The sequence below is a fragment of the Marmota marmota genome, unplaced genomic scaffold (genome assembly GCF_001458135.2).
Source record: "Marmota marmota marmota unplaced genomic scaffold, marMar, whole genome shotgun sequence".
Taxonomy (NCBI): Eukaryota; Metazoa; Chordata; class Mammalia; order Rodentia; family Sciuridae; genus Marmota; species Marmota marmota.
The window spans coordinates 2048422-2067332 of NW_025999949.1; the positions used below are offsets into that span (position 1 = coordinate 2048422).

Below are 18911 nucleotides of genomic sequence, written 5' to 3' on the forward strand. Positions count from 1 at the left end.
ACCCCAGCACTGTCCAGTGACTGAGTTTGGGAGCCACCACCCAGTCCTCTGGAGAGGAAGTGAGACCTGTGCTCTTTTGCTGCTTACCTGCCGGCCATATGCTTGCAGGCCTTGGAGGGGTTCAGTGACTAAGGCGCTTTTGGTAGCAGACCCTGTAGTACTTCCATATTGTTTGATTCCAAACTGTAATCATATTAAATTAAATTATTCCAGAAAAGGGATAATGCTATACTAATACGAATTTGAAGTGAAGAAGTTGTAATATCATGTGAAAAAAAATTTCATGGTGAATGCTACAACTGAGTTTTCATCAAGTCATTTTGATCTTAATTTTCTTTTATACTAATGTAAAATATTTTAAAACAAATGAGATAATGAAGTGGAATGTAAAATCTATTCCCAAATTCTAGCATCTAAGAGAAACCATTGTAACATTTTCAAGAACATCCATCCAGACTTCTCACGAAAGAAAATGCATAGAAATACAAATATAATCTATAATCTTAATGTTTATGTTTTGTCGATTGAATTTTATGCAATTCCAGCCACTGGGCCTGGGCAGGAGGGGTAGTCACAGGTATGCTGATAGCTATGCCAAACAGCAGAGTCTTATTTACTACTCAGTCCTTTTACAAAAGGAGTTTTGCTTTTTTTTGAGTTTTGAGTTTTGAGGGTTTTTTTGAGTTTTGAGTTCTTTTGCTCAACTTTGCTCTCATTTCCAATTTGATCTTGTGCTTCACTGTCATGCCAGAGCGCCCTAATAATGGATTAACTATTCTGTCTTTAATATACACCATGTTTCCTTCAACTTACTGTCTCCAGACTTCTTAATATAGTTGAGCTCAGTACATGCTGATCATCAATGTTTTTATTTTATTACTAATGAGAAGTGTTTGTTTATTTGTTCATTTTAGTTATACATGTTATACATATATAAAAAATATATGTTGACATAATTTTAAAAGCATGAAATATATCTTGTTCTAATTCAGTTCCCAGTACCTCCCCTTCCCTTTCCTCTCTTCTACCGATCTTTCTGTCATTTACTCATAGTTATTTTTTAATTAATTTCTTGTAGATGTACACAATGGTGAGATTCACTTAGTATATTTATATACATATATTCCCATCCCTTCCCTTTCCTTCATTCCCCTTTGTCTACTCCACTGAACTTCTATACCTTCCCCCAACTCCCACCCCCGGCTTATTGTAGATTAGCTTCCACATATCAGAGAAAACATTCAACCTTTTATTTGGGGGGATTGGCTTATTTCACTCAGTGTGATAGTCTCCCAAGCCACCCATTTACTAGCAAATGTCATAAAGTCATTCTTCTTTATGGTTGAGTAATATTCCATAGTGTATATATACCACATTTTCTTTATCCATTCATCTATTGAAGGGTACCGAGATTGGTTCCATACCTTAGCTATTGTGAATTGAGCTGCTATAAATATTTTTGTGGCTGTATCAATATATCATGCTGATTTTAACTCCTTTGGATATATTTCAAGGAGTGGGATAACTGGGTCAAATGGGGTTCCATTCCTAGCTTTTTGAGTACTCTCTATACTGCTTTCCAGAGAGGCTGCACCAATTTGCAGTCTGACCAGCAATACATGAGTGTACGTTTTCCCCCCACATCCTCGCCAACATTTGTTGTTACCTGTATTCTTGATCATTGCCATTCTGACTGGAGTGAGATGAAATCACAGTGTAGTTTAAATTTGTATTTCTCCAATTCTTAGAGATGTATGACATTTTTTCATTTGTTGATAGTTTGGATTTCTTAATCTGAGAACTGTCTGTTTAGTTCATTTGCCCATTTATTGATTGGGTTACTTGCTTTTTTGGTGTTAAGTTTTTTGAGTTCTTTGTATATCCTGGATATTAATGCCCTATCTTAGGAGCAAGTTGCAAGATTTTCTCCCATTCTGTAGACTCTCTCTTCATGCTCTTGATTATTTCCTTTGAGGTGAAGAAGCTTTATAATTTGATGCCATCCCATTTTTTTTGAGAAGACAGAACATGTCTTTTAAATGCAAACATCATCCAGAACAATGTTTGCTAAACACTAAGTTTGCCAAATACAGCAGGTGATTACGGAAAAGAACTAAAGCATTAATCTTAAATATTAATTTGTATCTCCAAATTTTACACAATGTTCTACTACATTTCATTTTTTTTAGTGATATACGACAGTAGAATGTATTTTGACATTATACGTACATACATTCCCATTCTTGTGGTTATACATGATGTGGAGTTACAACCAGTAGTGTATTCATATCAGTTGTGTCTGATTCATTGTATGGTCTTTCCTATTCCCATCCCCTTTGTCTAATACAATAAAGTTTTATTCTTCCCTCCCTTATTGTATGCTAGCATCTGTGTATAAGAGACAATATTTGGCTTTTAGTTTGGGGGGATTGATTTATTTCACTTAGCATGATAGTCTCCAGTTCCATTCATTTACTAGCAAACACCATAATCTCATTCATTTTTATGGCTGAGTAATATTCCATTGTGTATAAATACCACATTTTCTTTATCCACTCATCTGTTGAAAGGTGTCATCCCATGTAGGGTTTTTTTTTTTTTTTAAATATTTTTTTATTTATACATGGACACAATATCTTTATTTTTTTTTATTTATTTTTATGTGGTACTGAGGATCGAACCCAGTGCCTCATATTGCAAGGCAAGCACTCTGCCACTGAGCCACAACCCCAGCCCCTATGTAGGGATTTTTTATTTTACTTCTTGTGCTTTAGGAATCTTGTTAAGGAAGTCAGTTCCTGAGCTGACATGTTGGAGTGTTGGGCCTATATTTTCTTTTAGCAGTGCAGGGTTTCTCATCTAATTCCTAGGCCTTTGATCCACTTTGAGTTGAGTTTTGTGCGGGGTGAGAAATAAGGGTTAAATTTCATTCTATAGCATATGGATTTCCAGTTTTCCCATATATGTGTTCTTTTAAAATCTGCTTTTTCATGCAAAATATTTTATGAAAACGTTTCTATGTAAAGAAACACAGAAATGGAATGTAAGCTGGGCCTTTGTATTAGTTACCATTAATATGTTTATTTGTAGAACAGCATCTGTCACATAGGATGTCCTCAAATATTTTCTGAATGATAAAATGAATAAATTAGATCACCATTTTCAATGACTAAATAGTCTTATGCACTCAATGTTTGTTGAATGATAAAATGAAAAACATATACTATCATTTTCAAAAGGTGATTAAAGGGATATACTTAGATAAATTAGAAATTTAGGTGATTTCCAACTTTGTGCTATTATAAATGATGCTATGTACATATACCTTTGTGCATTTTTATGATTATCTCCTTTAGAATAAATTTCTAGAAGTGTATGTGCTGACTTTTAAAAAAATGAACATTTTAAACAATATTTGTTGTCAAACTATCCTTTAGAAAAATGTGCCATTTTATACCTTCTCTAATAATGGATGAGTTTGTATGCTTCTTTCTCACAAGCTCAACAAACAGTGGATATTGCCAATATTTTCTTCTGTGCCAGTCTTCATGTCTTTGGTTAACAGGGAGGCTGAATACCTTTGAATGCTTTTGTTTATTTGTAATTTTTTTTTGGGGGGGGGATTGCATACTAACACTCTTCACCCAAATTTCTATTAAGAGTATTTACCTTTTTTCTGATTTGTTTTTATAACTTATATCTTAACTTTTATCTCCCAATTTGTCTTCTAATCTTATTTTTTGCCATTTAAAAGTTTAAAATTTTTATTTAGTGAAGCTACGTGCTCTTTTTGTTAATAAATTTGACACTGTTCGTTTTAAGTATTTGATATTAAACTAAATGAAAGTTATTTTCATGAGATTCTTTTTCTCTTATCATAACTTTCTTCAGATTACCGTGTTCCATTTAACTACTTGATAAGAATAAAAATGAAAGATATGTTTGATATTATTTTTATAATAAAGAAGAAAAATTATTGCTACATTTGTTTTTGAAACAGAGTCTCCCTATGTTGCTCAGGCTGGTCTTGGATTCCTGACCTCAAGCCATCCTTCCACCTCATCCTTCAAAGCAGCTGGGACTGAGGTGCACAGACCCACTGCCACAGTATCAATGTGACTAACATTTACTTTATGACACGTGCTGTGTTCTACATGTTTTTCAATGGTATTCTGTGATGTAAAGTATATTACACTCTTTATTTTACATACACCACATAGAATTCCTGATTTATTCAATAAACGATGATTATTAATAATAAAGCAACATGCTGGCTAAGGGATATGTGCTTATAAACATGGATGAAGAGTCAGATGGGCTCTCTCTCTCTCTCTCTCTCTCTCTCTCTTTATACTGGGGATTGAACACAGAGCTGCTTTACCACTAAGCTACATCCCCAGCCCTCTTTACTTTTTTAAATTTTGAGACAGGGTCTTGCTAAGTTGCTGAGGGTGGCCTTGAACTTGTGATTCTATCTTTAAGGATCTCTATCCATCAAAGATGGCAGATGAAGAAACTTACAGGACAATAAAAAGCATGCTTTACGAGAAGGGGGAACATTACTGCAGCAGATGTAAGCTGTTTGCGTAGCTAGGAGAGTTAAGGAAGACTTCACATAGAAGAGGCAATATTTGAAATGAATCTTGGGGAATTCAAAAGTAAATCTGAAACCTCTGAACAAAGACTTAAAAGCCACTAAAATCTGTATTCCATAACTTATCTCTATATTCCCTCAGTGAAAATTCTTCTACAAATTCACACATACCACATACCTTTACAAAGTACGATTCAATCCCAAAGAAGTCTTGTCTTACCTTTCCCAATTTTTCGTCATCTGTGCTTGAGGATTTTATTTTCTTATTATATTCTTGTCTTCTCTCTAACACACTCATAATTTTTTCATCAGTTAAATTCTTCCTAAACTCACAGAATTGTGGCCAAAATTTAAACAGAACCCCAAAAATTGTCATCTGTGTAAAAAAAACAAAGTATGTCTCAGATTACAATTTTATATAAATGCATCAATTTAAACTCTAATTCACCATAATAATGGATTAACTATTCTGTCTTTAATATGCACCATGTTTCCTTCAACTTATTGTCTCCAGACTTCTTAGTACAGTTTAGCTCAGCACATGCTTATCATCAATGTTCTTTTTATTACCAATGAGAATTCTTTCTTTAGAAAAAATACACACACACACACACACACACACAGACCAAATACACTTAAAAGTCACTTTATTCTTATGTTTCCCTAACCAATTGATTGTATTAATAAAGAATCCATTAGGTCTTTTTAAATAAGAAATTTATGTTTTCTTTTAAAACATATACTAGTTGATCTGCTACACACTGCTGTTCTACACAAGTATTCCAAGTATTCAGTTCATCAAGGGAAACTCCCCCACCCCCTTTTCTTTCTTTTAGAGAAAGGAAATACCATTTTGCCTCTGGAAAAGCTCTTAAACAAAGCTGCAGATCTAAGAATAAATCTTGAGTAACTTTTAAATGATATAATCTTTCTTTTATGTGAGAGCAAGAAAAGTAACATTTAGAAAGCAGAATGGTATCCTAGACAAATGCTTTCTATAAGGACACTTTACATTAAGTGATTAATTGTGATATTTACAGAGATAAGAATAGTTGCTCTAATTCCCATGCCAAGTTTTTCCATTAGTTCCAGAGGCATACATTACTTCCAAGAAGGTAGGACTTGCCACATCAAATCAAGCCCAACATCGTATGGCTAGGAATGGCCTTTACCTAATGCCCTAAGAAAAATGAACCATCCCATTAGGCACCAAGCCAACTCTTAAGGGAAAAGAAGATTTTTTTATTTTTTTTACAAAGTAAATACTTCATGGTCAACAGTCCTGAATCGGCATATTTCATTGCTCCACTTTTCCATACATGAATGTGATTCATAATTATAAAATCATTCACCCTTTTTAAAGGACAGTTTTGTGACTGAATTCCATAGACTCCTGGGAATGTGATCATAAAATCTAGAGATATTTTATTTGATGAAATGCATGCTTTGAAGAAAATTTCATTTATATTTATCTGCCACTCATTTAATTAGGTAATCCCCTTGTCAATATACTGGTATCACAGTAGCTATATGAACTTTAATTTAATTACTCCTTCTTCTCTGTTCACCAATTTTTGTGCCTACTTCTCCATTCTCTCTCCAAAATCTTAATCATTCCCATCTCTCAAATGTATGTGTCTCCATGTAGAAGGCTCTCTAGTAAGTTCACCCAATTAGGACATAATGTTTTACTAGAAGTCATAAAAGCTCAATATTTCCAAAAGATGCAATTAAGATTCTAGGTTAATGCCTATAATTAATAAATGGAATCTGTACCTCCAGAAGGTTAAAACAAAACCAAATTGTGGGGTAAAGAAAATAATAACTACAGAACTACTCTGCTCAATGCTAGTAGATGAGCAATGGTTTTAGTATGAATCAAAGGATCAGTGAAAACTTGGCTGATGATGAAATTTTCCAGCCACTGGGCATGGGCAGGAGGGGTCGTCACAGGTACACTGATGGCCATGCTAAACAGCAGAGTCTTATATACTACTCAGTCCTTTTGCTCAACTCTGCTGTCATTTCCAATATGATCTTATTCTTCACTGTCATGCCAGATCTCGTCTCACATCGTTCATTCATAAAGTCAAAAAATGTGCCAAGCATTTGGGCCACAAAGGTAAGAAAGAAACATTCCTTGTCCTCAAAAGGCTTACAGCCTAATGGGAAAGTCAGACATGAGGATAGTCACTTGTAGTTTAGTGTGATAAGGGCTCTGACAGGGACAGATACAGGAAGAGAAGAGGATACAGCACAACGCTCAGGAGAGAAGACAGTAAGAGCCATTTCAGGAAGACCCGGGGAGAGATGGCAGGAAGCGGTAAGAGATGGAGCCAGGCAGGTATGGAGGATGTGGACTTCATTCTGAGGGCAGTGGAGAGAACAACGGAAACATTTTAAGCAGAGAAGTGACATGATCAGACATATTTTAGAAAGATAACTCTGTTTGCAGATTGAGTTGAAAGGACTAGAGAGAGCCCAGAGGCAGGGGGTTTTGGTAATTTGATGTGAGACTTGTTACATATCTGAAGTGTGGTACAGTTTAAGAAAATATAGGTAGAGTGACAGCTGACAAGGAGACAAATGGACACATCTGAGGAAGGGATTAGCTGAGGGAGTAACAAAATGAAGGAGAGGGAAGACATGAAGATGGCAACCAGATACTAGCTGTATACCTGGGGAGGGATAGGTGGTATGCCATTCTCTGAGCTTCCTTGGGAACAACAGAAGGAATAACAGATTCAAAGGGATGAGGCCCCCAAATAAAGATCCTGTATTTTCAGAGGCTTCAAACTCTATATTTAAGCTATTGCTAGGACTCCATTTTAGGACATCAGACAGAAGTCACAGGCCAGAGGTCACCAATAAAGCTCACTGGCTGCAATTCCTGAAGAGTGTGCCAGAACCAGCCAGTGTCCCTAGCTCCAGGTCTCTAACACCAGGCTCAGGGTCTTTGAAATAGACTGGCAAGTCCTGTCTGGGTTTGTCAGTACCCCGAGGCGAGGCCAAGCTTTCTCTAAGACCTCTTCATTAACAGATGCCCTGATTCTGGCACCCTGTTTTCTCTATTTCTCTCTAGCACATCCTCAATCATGCCTCTCTATATTTTTGCCTGTTTTAATGCATATTTTGGATTGTGAGTCCACTTTCAATCCCTTAGAGGACTTAGAACACAGCTGGCTTACAAATGAAAGTTAAGGAATAATGGCCTTTTTCCATGCTCAAGGGCAATCATACTCTAAATCTCTGTTTCATATCACTTAATTCATGACATGGCCTTCCCTATTACCCCTATTATAATTTATTTGTCTTAATCATTTTTTAAGAACAACATCACTAAAAGGCTTTTCAAAATGCAAATAAATTATGTTCACCAAGTCAATGTTTTCTATTATTTATCTTAAAAAGAAGTAACTTGAGCAGGTTAACAGACATGATTTTCCTTTCATGAGTTTGTGTACTTTATGTTGGTTGAATACTTAAATCTCCTCTCACTTATTTTATGAGCTATGTGAATATTCCAATCTTTAAAAATATACAAATCTTGGGACACACATATTTTACACATTTTTGAGGTAGCAGATATTTTAAAAAGAAATATGAATGGTGGGAAAGGAAGGAGGAATTAGCTGGAGTTTTTTTAGTAAATTAGAAATAAAAATGGTAACTACGGAAAGTCAAAGCGTATTATTTAGTTTTATTTGCTATATCTTATCACCAACAAAATAGCACGTGACTTACTATTTTCTTATATTTAAATGGCACGGCAAACTAATTTAAACTAAATTTAAAAATCCCAGTACTCAGAAGATTGAAATCTTGCCAAATATGAATAATGTAAAGGCTTTAAAAGAATATCTTGATTGTCAATGTATATTTTAAATATTTTTTTTTAGTTTTCAATGGACCTGTATTTTATTTATTTATATGCAGTGCTGAGAATCAAACCCAGTGCCTTGCACATGCTAGGCAAGTGCTCTACCACTGAGCCACAACCCCAGCCCTGTTAATGTATTTTAAAATATGCTTAGCCACATGCCCTGATCTCTTACCTGTGCCTCTCTAAATATATATGGTCCTAACTCCTTCCTGTGTTCAATAATCTTCTGGGCTTGCTCTACTGGAATGTCAATTTGCAAAGCTGGTGGAATGTAAGAATTAATGAAGCAGTTGATGATAGTTGTGATCTTTTTCTGGATGACAGACTCATCACAATGGGAATGGCACAAGTCCTAAACAAGGAGGAGGAAAGGAAAGACAAAATAATATGTGATTAATGCATTAGTAAAACACTTTAATAGACCTATGTCTGCAAGGTATTTCATTTTAACTTCAGGTTAAGAGGGCACCAGAACATGTCAAGGCTATCTTAAATAAATAAATAAATAAATAAATAAATAAATAAATAAACATAGCTTTTTGTTGGATTTGAAGAACCTAAAACTAATACATGCACCTTATATAGGTACAGATTTCATTTAATACAGATCACTTGTTTATCCAGGCAAAGAAACAGCTTTAATGCCTGCTTTGACTCATTTAATGACTATATACTGAGAGCCTGCTACCTGCCAGACACAGAGCTGAGACTCCAGACACAGCTCATGCCCTTGGAGGTTTCAATCTCTACTGCAGAAATGTGAAAACATGTTACTTAAATTCACGATAGCTAGTTATGGTATGTTATGGTAGAGGTATATAGAAGATCCGTGCAGCATATCAAGAATGGGCATCTAACTCAGGCTATAGGTAGATGCAATAGCTTTCCCCGCCAGGCTGCTTTTTCACCAAATTGACTTGGGCTTAAAAAGTCTAGTGAAGAAAGTGGGCCTGCTGGTGGTGAAAAGGAATGGCATTATATATCGTTTAGTATGTATATTGTTCCAATTACCCCATCATATTATCCTCTTCATAAAAAACATAAAAGTAATACCATCTCTTAAACTGACCCAGTTTTTAAGTCACAAATAAAGGGATATTCTTTTTCTTAATAAAGAGATAACTTAGTCTGAATTATAGCATTTTCCAGCCACAGACATTAGCTGAAATGTTTCCTTCTGGTAAGTTCTCCAGGACTCCAAGAAAGACATCCATCCTACCTAGTTCCATAACATCCTGGGCTTCCCTTGCTGTTGCCCTAATGATACACTTGTTATTGCCTTATCTACCATCATCTGAACCTCTACTGACATCATGAGTTTGGAGAGAGAAGATTATTTTGATTGTGGTTGAATCCTCAGGATATATAACCTGGCCCCAGGTAGGGGCTCAATAAGCTATTTTTAATTTATTTTTCTGCTACTAGAATGAATTTAGTGAGGGTTCTACCACTGAGCTGCATCCCCAGTCCTTGTGATTTTTTTGAGACAGGTCTCACTAAGTTGCTTAGGGCCTCACTAAATTGCCAAGGTTGGCCTTGAACTTGCGCTCCTCCTGAGTTGCAGGGATTACAGGTGTGCGCCACTAGGTCCGGCCAGACATTGTTTTCTAATCAGTTGAAAGCAAACAAGTTTGAAAACTTCTAATTCTAGGTCAGAAATTACCTAATATTTATTAAGTGTCCAGTACCTATCAGTCATTGTATTAGCTGTCTTACACATAATATGAAAGAAAAATTCTTGTACCAGTCATGTAAAATTTATGTATGGTTTGGCAAAAGTTATGTGTGAAAAAGCTTAATATAAAACATTATATTGTAACAATGGTTAGCATTTCTATTTAATTTAGCATCACCTTAGAAAAAACATATTTAAATGGCATTTGTTACATTATGGGATGCATTATTTGCCATTACTAGTGGGCTTATCATATAGAAGAATTTTTTGATTGGGCCTGATTTTTTTCCTAATTGTCCCACCCTGTCATGCCACTAGCCTAGTTAACTGTCACCTATTATAGAGGTCTTGTTAAGTATGTTTCCTTCTAGTAAGTTCTCCAAGACTCCAAGAGAGACGTCCATCCTGCCTACTTCCCTAGCATCCTAGGCTTCCCCTGCTGCTGTTGCCCTAATGACACACTTATTATTGCCTTGTCTGCCATCGTCTGAACCTCTCTTGATATCATGAGTTTGAAGAGAGATTATTTTGATCATGGTTGAACCCTCAGGATATAGAACCTGGCCCCTGGTAGGGGTTCAATAAATATTTGTTAGATGAAAATGTCCTTCTAATCTTTTCTGTATAAACACACACACGCACACACACACACACACATTTTAGATCAAATCATACTGTTTTCTAGTAGCTACTTTAGAATAAATCAATGATATAAACATGTTTTTCCATCATTGATGATTCTCCCACAGCATGATTTTTACTGACACAAAGTATTCTGTCGTGGAGATGTTTCATAATTGTAACCAGTGTCCTCTTGTTGTACATCTGGTTCTTTCTGATTTTTTCACAATACAGAATAACATCTGATTAAGCTTATTCCAGCCAGCTCTTTAAATATTACCGTAATCATTACTAGGAGACAGTGTTACTTTGAGGTTAAGAACTTAGGCTTTCCCATTGGAATGACTTGTTTCAAATTCTTGCTCTATGATTTAACTAGCTGGTGATGTTGGGAGTTTAACTTTTTGTGTGTGTGCTTTAGTTTTCTCATCTGTAAAATGGTGAAAATATCCTTGAACTCATAGGATACTTGTGAAGAACAAATTCATATTACATGAAAAGCATTAAGACAATATCTGCCAGACAATAAATGTTTAGCAGAGTAAGCCCCATAAGATGAGCTCAGTGAAGGCTTTGCCCAGTGGAGCCCCTTCCAGCCGGCAAGTTCCCTCAGGACCCAGTACAAGGGCCACCACTCCTGCTGAGATCTCCCTGCCCCACCACCCCAGCATTACCTCTGTGCTACACCTATACCTACTCAAACCCTGCCAACACACTGTGCTCACCTTTCCAGACACAAAAGAGATGCTTCTCAGAGGAATGGATTTATTCCCATAGCGTGATTTCTAATTTTATAGTGTATTTTAAAATATAGCCACCGAGTACTCTTAAGTCCTTCATGCCATACTGTAGAAAAGATACTAAAATGGAGACTAAGGGCAGCCACAACACTAAGAGTGGCTTCTATGAGTCCATGTTCTTTTTAAATATTTTTTTATAAGGTTTACCTCATTCTTCTTGTCCTATCAGTCTTGGGCTTATTCATGTTCATATTCACTTTAAGATGATTCTGCTCACCCTGCTCAAAAATTGTCTGTTGTGGAAAGCAAACTCTACCTCCTTTCTAATTCTCAAAAATTTTATTTTGGTATGATTGTTGGGAAACATTGTGAAAAAACTTCTCAAAAAAATTTTTTTTTCTGTTACAACCTAAACTGAGAATAGTACAAAACCAGAAAAAGGTAGAAAAAAGTTTCATGGTATGTTGGAGAAAGCATGAATTTTATTGAACAAATATTATGCAACTGTATTAGTGTTGCATAATACAAACTTACATTATAGACCAACTGAAAACACTGTACTCTTGAATTCTAGTTCGATTTTTATTCCCCACTCTTACAATGAGATAAAATAGGCTGATTACAAGAAAATAAGCCTACACCCCTGGGAGCATTTAAACAGATGCTAGATACCTCTTAAGTATTTTTAGACAACATTTCTCTGTTCAAGTCTAGACAGTATAATATATGATTCCATTAAACACTTTAATCTGCAAATAAACTATCTGTGTGTCTAACCCCTTATTCTCTTATTTATTTTGTTAAGAATTTGGCCTTTCTTTCTAATAGAAAAACCTTTCTCATCTGTGGTTTATCTATAAAGCGGAATCTCTTGATTACAATTGTTATAAATTTAGTTGGGAGGAATTCTTATAAAGAGGTATTGGCTATATGGATATCTTAAGGGAAAAAATGTGTATGGCACGCTTATATATATACATATGTAAGATAGAAAAATTCAGTTAAAACTCTCTCCAGGAAGGTACTCGTTCTATGATCATAATACATGTTAATGCCTTTAAAAAACCTATTACTACCATTTTAGGACTTACTCTTCACGATATAATAGTAAGTGTATCTAGACAACGAGTAATAAGCATCTCAGTACTTAAAATTGGGATGAAGAAGATGGCAAAATTGAGATCTTATACAAATCTTGTCTAGAGAGTTATAGTTAGGAATTTGATATGTTAATGCATTCCCTCCTCAAAAAAGAAGTGGTTTTTCCTCAGCTTCCAATATGATACCTTATATTTTTGTACTTCTTGCCAAAAGAGCACCCCGTTTTCTAGTAAATCTCCTTTTAGAGCCACAAAACGTTGGAACTGTCTTGCAGTAACTGGATTCAACAATGCTTTACGAAAAGCAATAATATCACTCCATGAAGAAATCCATTTACTCTCCACTGGCTGTGCAAAACAGAATACAGAAAATTAACTGTGCTCTAAAAAGTAGAAAAGTCACCAAGTAGGCTAAATTACTGACTTTTATCTCCTTTAATTTTGGCTGTTGAAATTCATGTCATGTATACCATAGAACTGGACAACTCCCCTCCCCCGCTCTCTTGTCTCCTGTATATTTTTATGGCATCATGTTTTTTAAAGGTAGAGGGAAAAGGAAATGACTAGTTGACTTAGAACACATGGCTACATAGAGAATGTTAAAACACTACAACTTGGCAACCCTACCTGTCTGCGGGTGGTAAGAGTTCGGCACTCAAACACAACATGATAATCTTAATGTCATGATTAGATATTACTCCATTATTTATTTTACTATTACATAATTCTCCTGCCTTTTAAAAAGTAAAAGCAGTGTAACTAATTTTTTAAAGATATCAATTAATTGAACTTCACTATAATTGTATCCTGAAAGCTCATGGTTTTAGGCAGAACATCTTCGTATTATTTTAATAATACATTATGATTAATAATCAATAATTATAAAAACAAGTAGTAAGTAACTTTTTTAAAATAATAAAGTTTCTCTGCTGAGGATTTGCACCATGCAACATGAAATCCAGAGGCACCCATGGTGCTTCAGTAATGCTGCAGGGCATTTTTAACCTACATGTATTTTATATCTTCACAATTTTGAAATATAACATGTCTCCTCCTTTTATTTTGATTATTTAAAATCACACATTCAATTCCCTTTATCCTCTCAGATTAAAAAACATAAGAAATGGATTTTATTGAATTTGATGAATAGATTTTAATTTTATTGAAGTTCCCCAGAGTTGATCGTCGTGTACAACCATACAAGAAAGCATCATTCCCAAGGCACCATTTTAGATGGACTTACAGATTATATTAATGATTAAATTACAAGAAAAATATTTATCTCTGACAAGGCACAAAATAAATTCCTTGGGAGAAAAAATCATATATGATCATCAATACAAATGTTTAACAGAGTTACATAAAGTGCCGTGGGAATACAAAGGAAAGAATAACTAATTCTGCATGGAAAAGTGAAGCCTTTAGAGAGCAGGGCTTGAAGATGACATCTGAGTTGGAACTGAGGGGTGAACACATTTCCAGGCAATCTGGATGGGTGGTGGTGCCATTAACCCAGATAAATTGCATAGATGTCTATCACTGCTTTAGTGAGGCACATGCCATGGTCTCTGGACAAAAACTTAAGTCCCTTACCATCTGGTCCATATTAAAATTATAGCCCCATAAATAGAAACAACTATGGATTAGACTGGGATGTTTATTTAAAACCCACTCAACAAATACTGTTTTAAGACCTGCTTCTTAAGATACTAAAACTTAGTAATTTAACTAAAACCCATAATTTAACTAAATAGAAAATAATATAATATATAAGGCACAATAACATAAAATATAAGCTCATTCTATTTAGTATTCCAACTAAAAACACAGAAAAAAAATCAAACATTTAAAAAAATTATTTCCGTTCAAGAGGAAATCCAGGAAAGAGCATCCTAACAGACACATGCACTCCTCTAACATTTGATTAAATTTTTATCTTTGTTGGTTTGCAGGGGATCACCTGGGCCTAGTGTGGCCTTCTATCATGACCTGCAGAAGAATAAATACACATAAACTTGTAGGCTCAAAGGGATGACTATGTTCATGATGCTTATAAATCGCAAAATGGGCAATTACTAGTAAGGTATCATTAGAGTGGGTTTAATAATCACTGAAATGATAGTATCTTAATTATTTTAAAGCTAAACTTATTCTAAATAAAGGGGATAATGTAAAATGTCTAAACTTGCTGATCCCGTTGCATACTATTCTTTTTGTATAATCTACTCTCAAAAATAAATAAACTACCATATGCTGGAAAGAATAGCTTGTCTCAATAAATCCATCACAATCAGAATATATATGTGTGTGTGTATATATATATATATATATATATGTACACATATATATGTGTGTACATATATGTATATATGTATGTGTTTTATATATACATATATATGTATGTATATGTTCATATACAAATACACACACACACACACAGAGTATGTGTGTGGGGACCAAACCCAGGGCCTTGTGCAAAAACAAAACAAAACAAAATAAAACATCATAATTAAAGGACACACTTCTATGGTCGTGGTCAAGGAATTCTTAAGAAGAGAGCTCTGGCAGAGTCACACTTGTGCCAAAATTCCATCTGCTAAGTAAGAACAGTTATCAGCAATTGGTTGGTGGTTCAGAAAGCAGTGTCTTTGATGAAGGTTTTTGAACATGAAGAGGAAGGAAAAATAATACTTTAGACGGAGTGGAACTTAGAAGAGGAGGAATATAATGATCACTTGCCTTCCAGATCCCAATTTTCCTTTCATGCTTCTGTAGTAAAAGCTCATCTGCTATGTCTTTCATCTGTACCTAAAAACAAAACCAACGATTTTATCCCCCTTATTCAGAATGTCCAGCTTTGAGATTATTTACCAATTTAATAGCTTAAAAAATGAGGCAAAGGTCAGGTTGGATAAGAGATGGAGTCATTCAGGCAGAAAAGGATCAATTAGAAATAAAAGCCCTGTAGTCAGGTTTCTAGGTGAGCCACTCATTCTCAGAACAGTTTCCTTATCTGCAAAATAGAGATTACACCCAACCACAATCCCCTAAATGCAGATGATTATTTTATTTTGGCTCACATAAAAACTGAGTTTGGAGTGATAATTTTAGCTCCTCAGATTTTTGTGCTATTTCCTAACCATGTACTTTTCAACAATTAATTTTAGAAGAGTCCAAAAGTTACTCCTAACACAGAGAAACACACAGTAGATCCCTTCAGCCTTCCCTATCCATTGGTTATTCATCCATGGATTCAACCAACCTCAGATTGAAAATATTCAGAAAAAAATTATATATGTACTGAATAAGCATAGACTTTTTCCTTTTTATTCCCCACAATACAGTATGACAACTATTTACAAAGTATTTACAATACCTTAGAATGTTTTAAAAGTAATTAGTGGTGAATTAAAATCTACTGGAGGATTGGGTTATATGCAAATGCTACATCATTTTATATGAGGGACTTGAGCATCAGCAGATTTTTGGTATCCAAGGGGGTCCTGGAAATAGTACTTCATGGATACTAAGAGACAACTGTGTTTTTTGGAATTATTGTCTCTATATAATATTTTCCCTTTCTGGGAATTGCTCCTGTCAAATCTGTGCTCTTTCTCCCTACCTCCCTACCCATAGCAGATAGATCCAAGAGTAGATCTAGAGAAACAAGGACTAGGACCAGTTGGGCTAAACTGTTTGAACCCCAAGGCCTTGTGCATGCTAAGTAAGTACTCTACCACTGAGTTACATCCTCAGGCCCAAGTCTTTTTAATAGCCACACTTTGGAGAAAAGATCTGAGAACTCTTGAGGGTTCCTGGGGCTGTCCTCACCTACATTTTTTCTGAAGGTTGGGTGTTGACTCTTTCCCTAAGTTGTGCGATGCACCAGCACCATTTGATAATAAATTCTCACCCCTCCTTTCTGTCTTTGGCTTAAGGTTGCCAGAATCAGTTTATTTTGCTGACCATCCAAAGAATGCTAAGTCAGGAAATGACTGCAAGTTACGATAAAATTACTGTGGTAAACATAATGAGAAAATGTGGTAAATAATATTAGTAAGCCAAATGTCCTTTTTCTTGGCTTTGTATAGTGAATTGGAGTTTCCCCGAAGAAAAGGGAACAAGGAGATTTGAGTTTTCCCAAAGTTTATTTCCAGGAACTTTTTGCCTGAAACAAATTGGCTCTTTTTCTCCATCCTATAAATTTTGTGCTCCCAGATGTACTGCTTTTTCCCTAAGTTGCTCTGCTCGAAAGTCTACATTTTCAGATAAGTAGACCTCAAAGTGTTTAATAAATTGAATACAATACAGAGAAAAGCTTTTTCGGGTTCTTCCTGATCAGTATTAATGCCATATGTCTTTTAGTCCAAAATTACATGTTTTCCAACCCTTCTATTATTTTTGTAAAGATCAGTCTTGCCTGCTTTTAGGAATGCTAATGACGTTTTAAGTGATCAAAGTAATACTTGGTCATATAAAATAAAAATAAAACAAAGCAAAAAAAGCTCCACTTTATAAAGTAAAAATCCTGCTTGCTCCTCAAACCCATTCCCAGGAGGCAGGTCCTTTTAGAAGTATAAGTAAAAAGATAGGCAGTGTGTTAGCTTTGCATTGCTGTGACCAAGTGCCTGATGAGAAGAACTTAGAGGTGGGAGAGTTTATTTGGAGCTCACTCTTTCAGAGGTTTCAGTCCACAAATGGCTGACTCCTTTCCTCTGGGCCCAAGGTGAGGCCCACATGGTGGGAGGAGGGCATGGCAGAGGGAAGCTGCTCAGCTCAAGGCAGCCAGAAGCAGAGAGGAGGGGGAAGAGGCCGCAGGGAAGATGCACCCTTTCAGGGCATGCCTCCAGTGACCCACCTCCTCCAGATAAGCCCCATTGGCCTACAATTACCACCCAACTGTAACTGATTCAGTTACAGTTCTCATAATCTAATCATTTCGCCTCCAACATTCCTGCATTAACAGAGGAGCTTTTGGGGGACACCTCAGATCCAAATCATAGTAGGTAGCTAGAATGTTGAATGGAAAGATAAATATATAGACAGACAGATATGTATATATACAGATATAGAGATGGAAATAGATATAATAGAATTATTCGCCATATATTGCTCTGCTTGTTTCAGTCAATAAATAGCATATTTCATATCAATACATGTAGAAATCTCAAGTTTATATTTCATCTCATTTTTATAATCTTATTTTATATGGTAATCTGAATAGTTTTCCATAGTGTGAAATTATTGTAACTCAACTATTTTCCCCTATGGTATTACAGTGATGTCTATATATCCTTGCCCATTTGTGTGAGGACTTAATAATATTAAAAATAGCAACTATAGGACTGTGGTTGTGGATCAGCAGTAGAGCACTCGCCTAGCACATATAAGGCACTGGGTTCGAGCCTTAGCACCACATAAAAATAAGTAAATAAAATAAAGATATTGTATTCATCTACAACTAAAAAAAATTTTTAAATAGCAACTATATTAATAGGCAACATTTGATGTTTGTTGTATGCTCAGCACCATGCTAAGAAACTAACCATATTAATTTTATTTCATTTTCACAAATACCTTATGAAGCAATTACTATTACTAGTTCTATTTAAAAAGATTTTTTGGGGGTAGTTGTAAATGGACAGAATGCTTTTTTTTTTTTTTTTTTTTTTATGTGGTGCTGAGGATCAAACATAGTGCCTCACTCATGCTAGGCAAGCACTCTGACACTGAACTACAGCCCCAGCCCCTGTTAGTTCCATTTTTCAAATGAGAAAATTAAATTTGTGAAACTTAAAAGTGGTACAATTAATATGTGGCAGTATTGAGATTAAAATCTTAGAAGTCTGACTCCAGGCTTTGAACCACGCAAGTACAGTGGCTGGCTCAGCAGGTTAGCATGTGAGGTTTTGACAGGTACTGTCAATTGCTATTCAAATAATATAAAAATTTCATACCTTAATCTTTTGACGGGCTGCAAACTGCTCACTTGCAAGGAACAATGGCAACCACACATTTTCTAGCCTGTTTAGGACATGCTTCTGAATTTCAATTAGAATAGATGCATCAAGCTGCTCATGGAGAATCTTCCCCCAGCCACCACTTAAATGCATTATCTAAGAAAATTAAAAAATGAAACAGTAACTACAAACTTGTGCTTTGTCAAATAACACTAAGATTCATTCATTCATTCCAAACTATTGCAGTAAACTTGACAGGTACCACAATTTTTCAAAGTTTTTGTTTTCTGGCTATAATGTATAAAGGAATGACAGACAACTCCCTTAATGTCAGCCAA

At 35.3% G+C, this 18911-nt stretch overlaps 1 protein-coding gene across 4 annotated transcripts in view; it reads right to left on the bottom strand.

Moving 5' to 3' along the window:
* Rgs22 (regulator of G protein signaling 22) overlaps positions 1-18911 on the bottom strand; it is a 113585-nt gene that overhangs the window by 6008 nt on the left and 88666 nt on the right. For all 4 annotated transcript variants that reach the window (XM_048801918.1, XM_048801919.1, XM_048801920.1 and 1 more), the window contains exons 19-24: positions 18571-18729; positions 15353-15421; positions 12800-12961; positions 8650-8829; positions 4815-4970; positions 88-183 (exon numbers count right to left, since the gene is read on the bottom strand). In XM_048801918.1, the coding sequence (XP_048657875.1) occupies positions 88-183; positions 4815-4970; positions 8650-8829; positions 12800-12961; positions 15353-15421; positions 18571-18729 (822 nt within the window). The remainder of the gene's footprint in view (positions 1-87; positions 184-4814; positions 4971-8649; positions 8830-12799; positions 12962-15352; positions 15422-18570; positions 18730-18911) is intronic.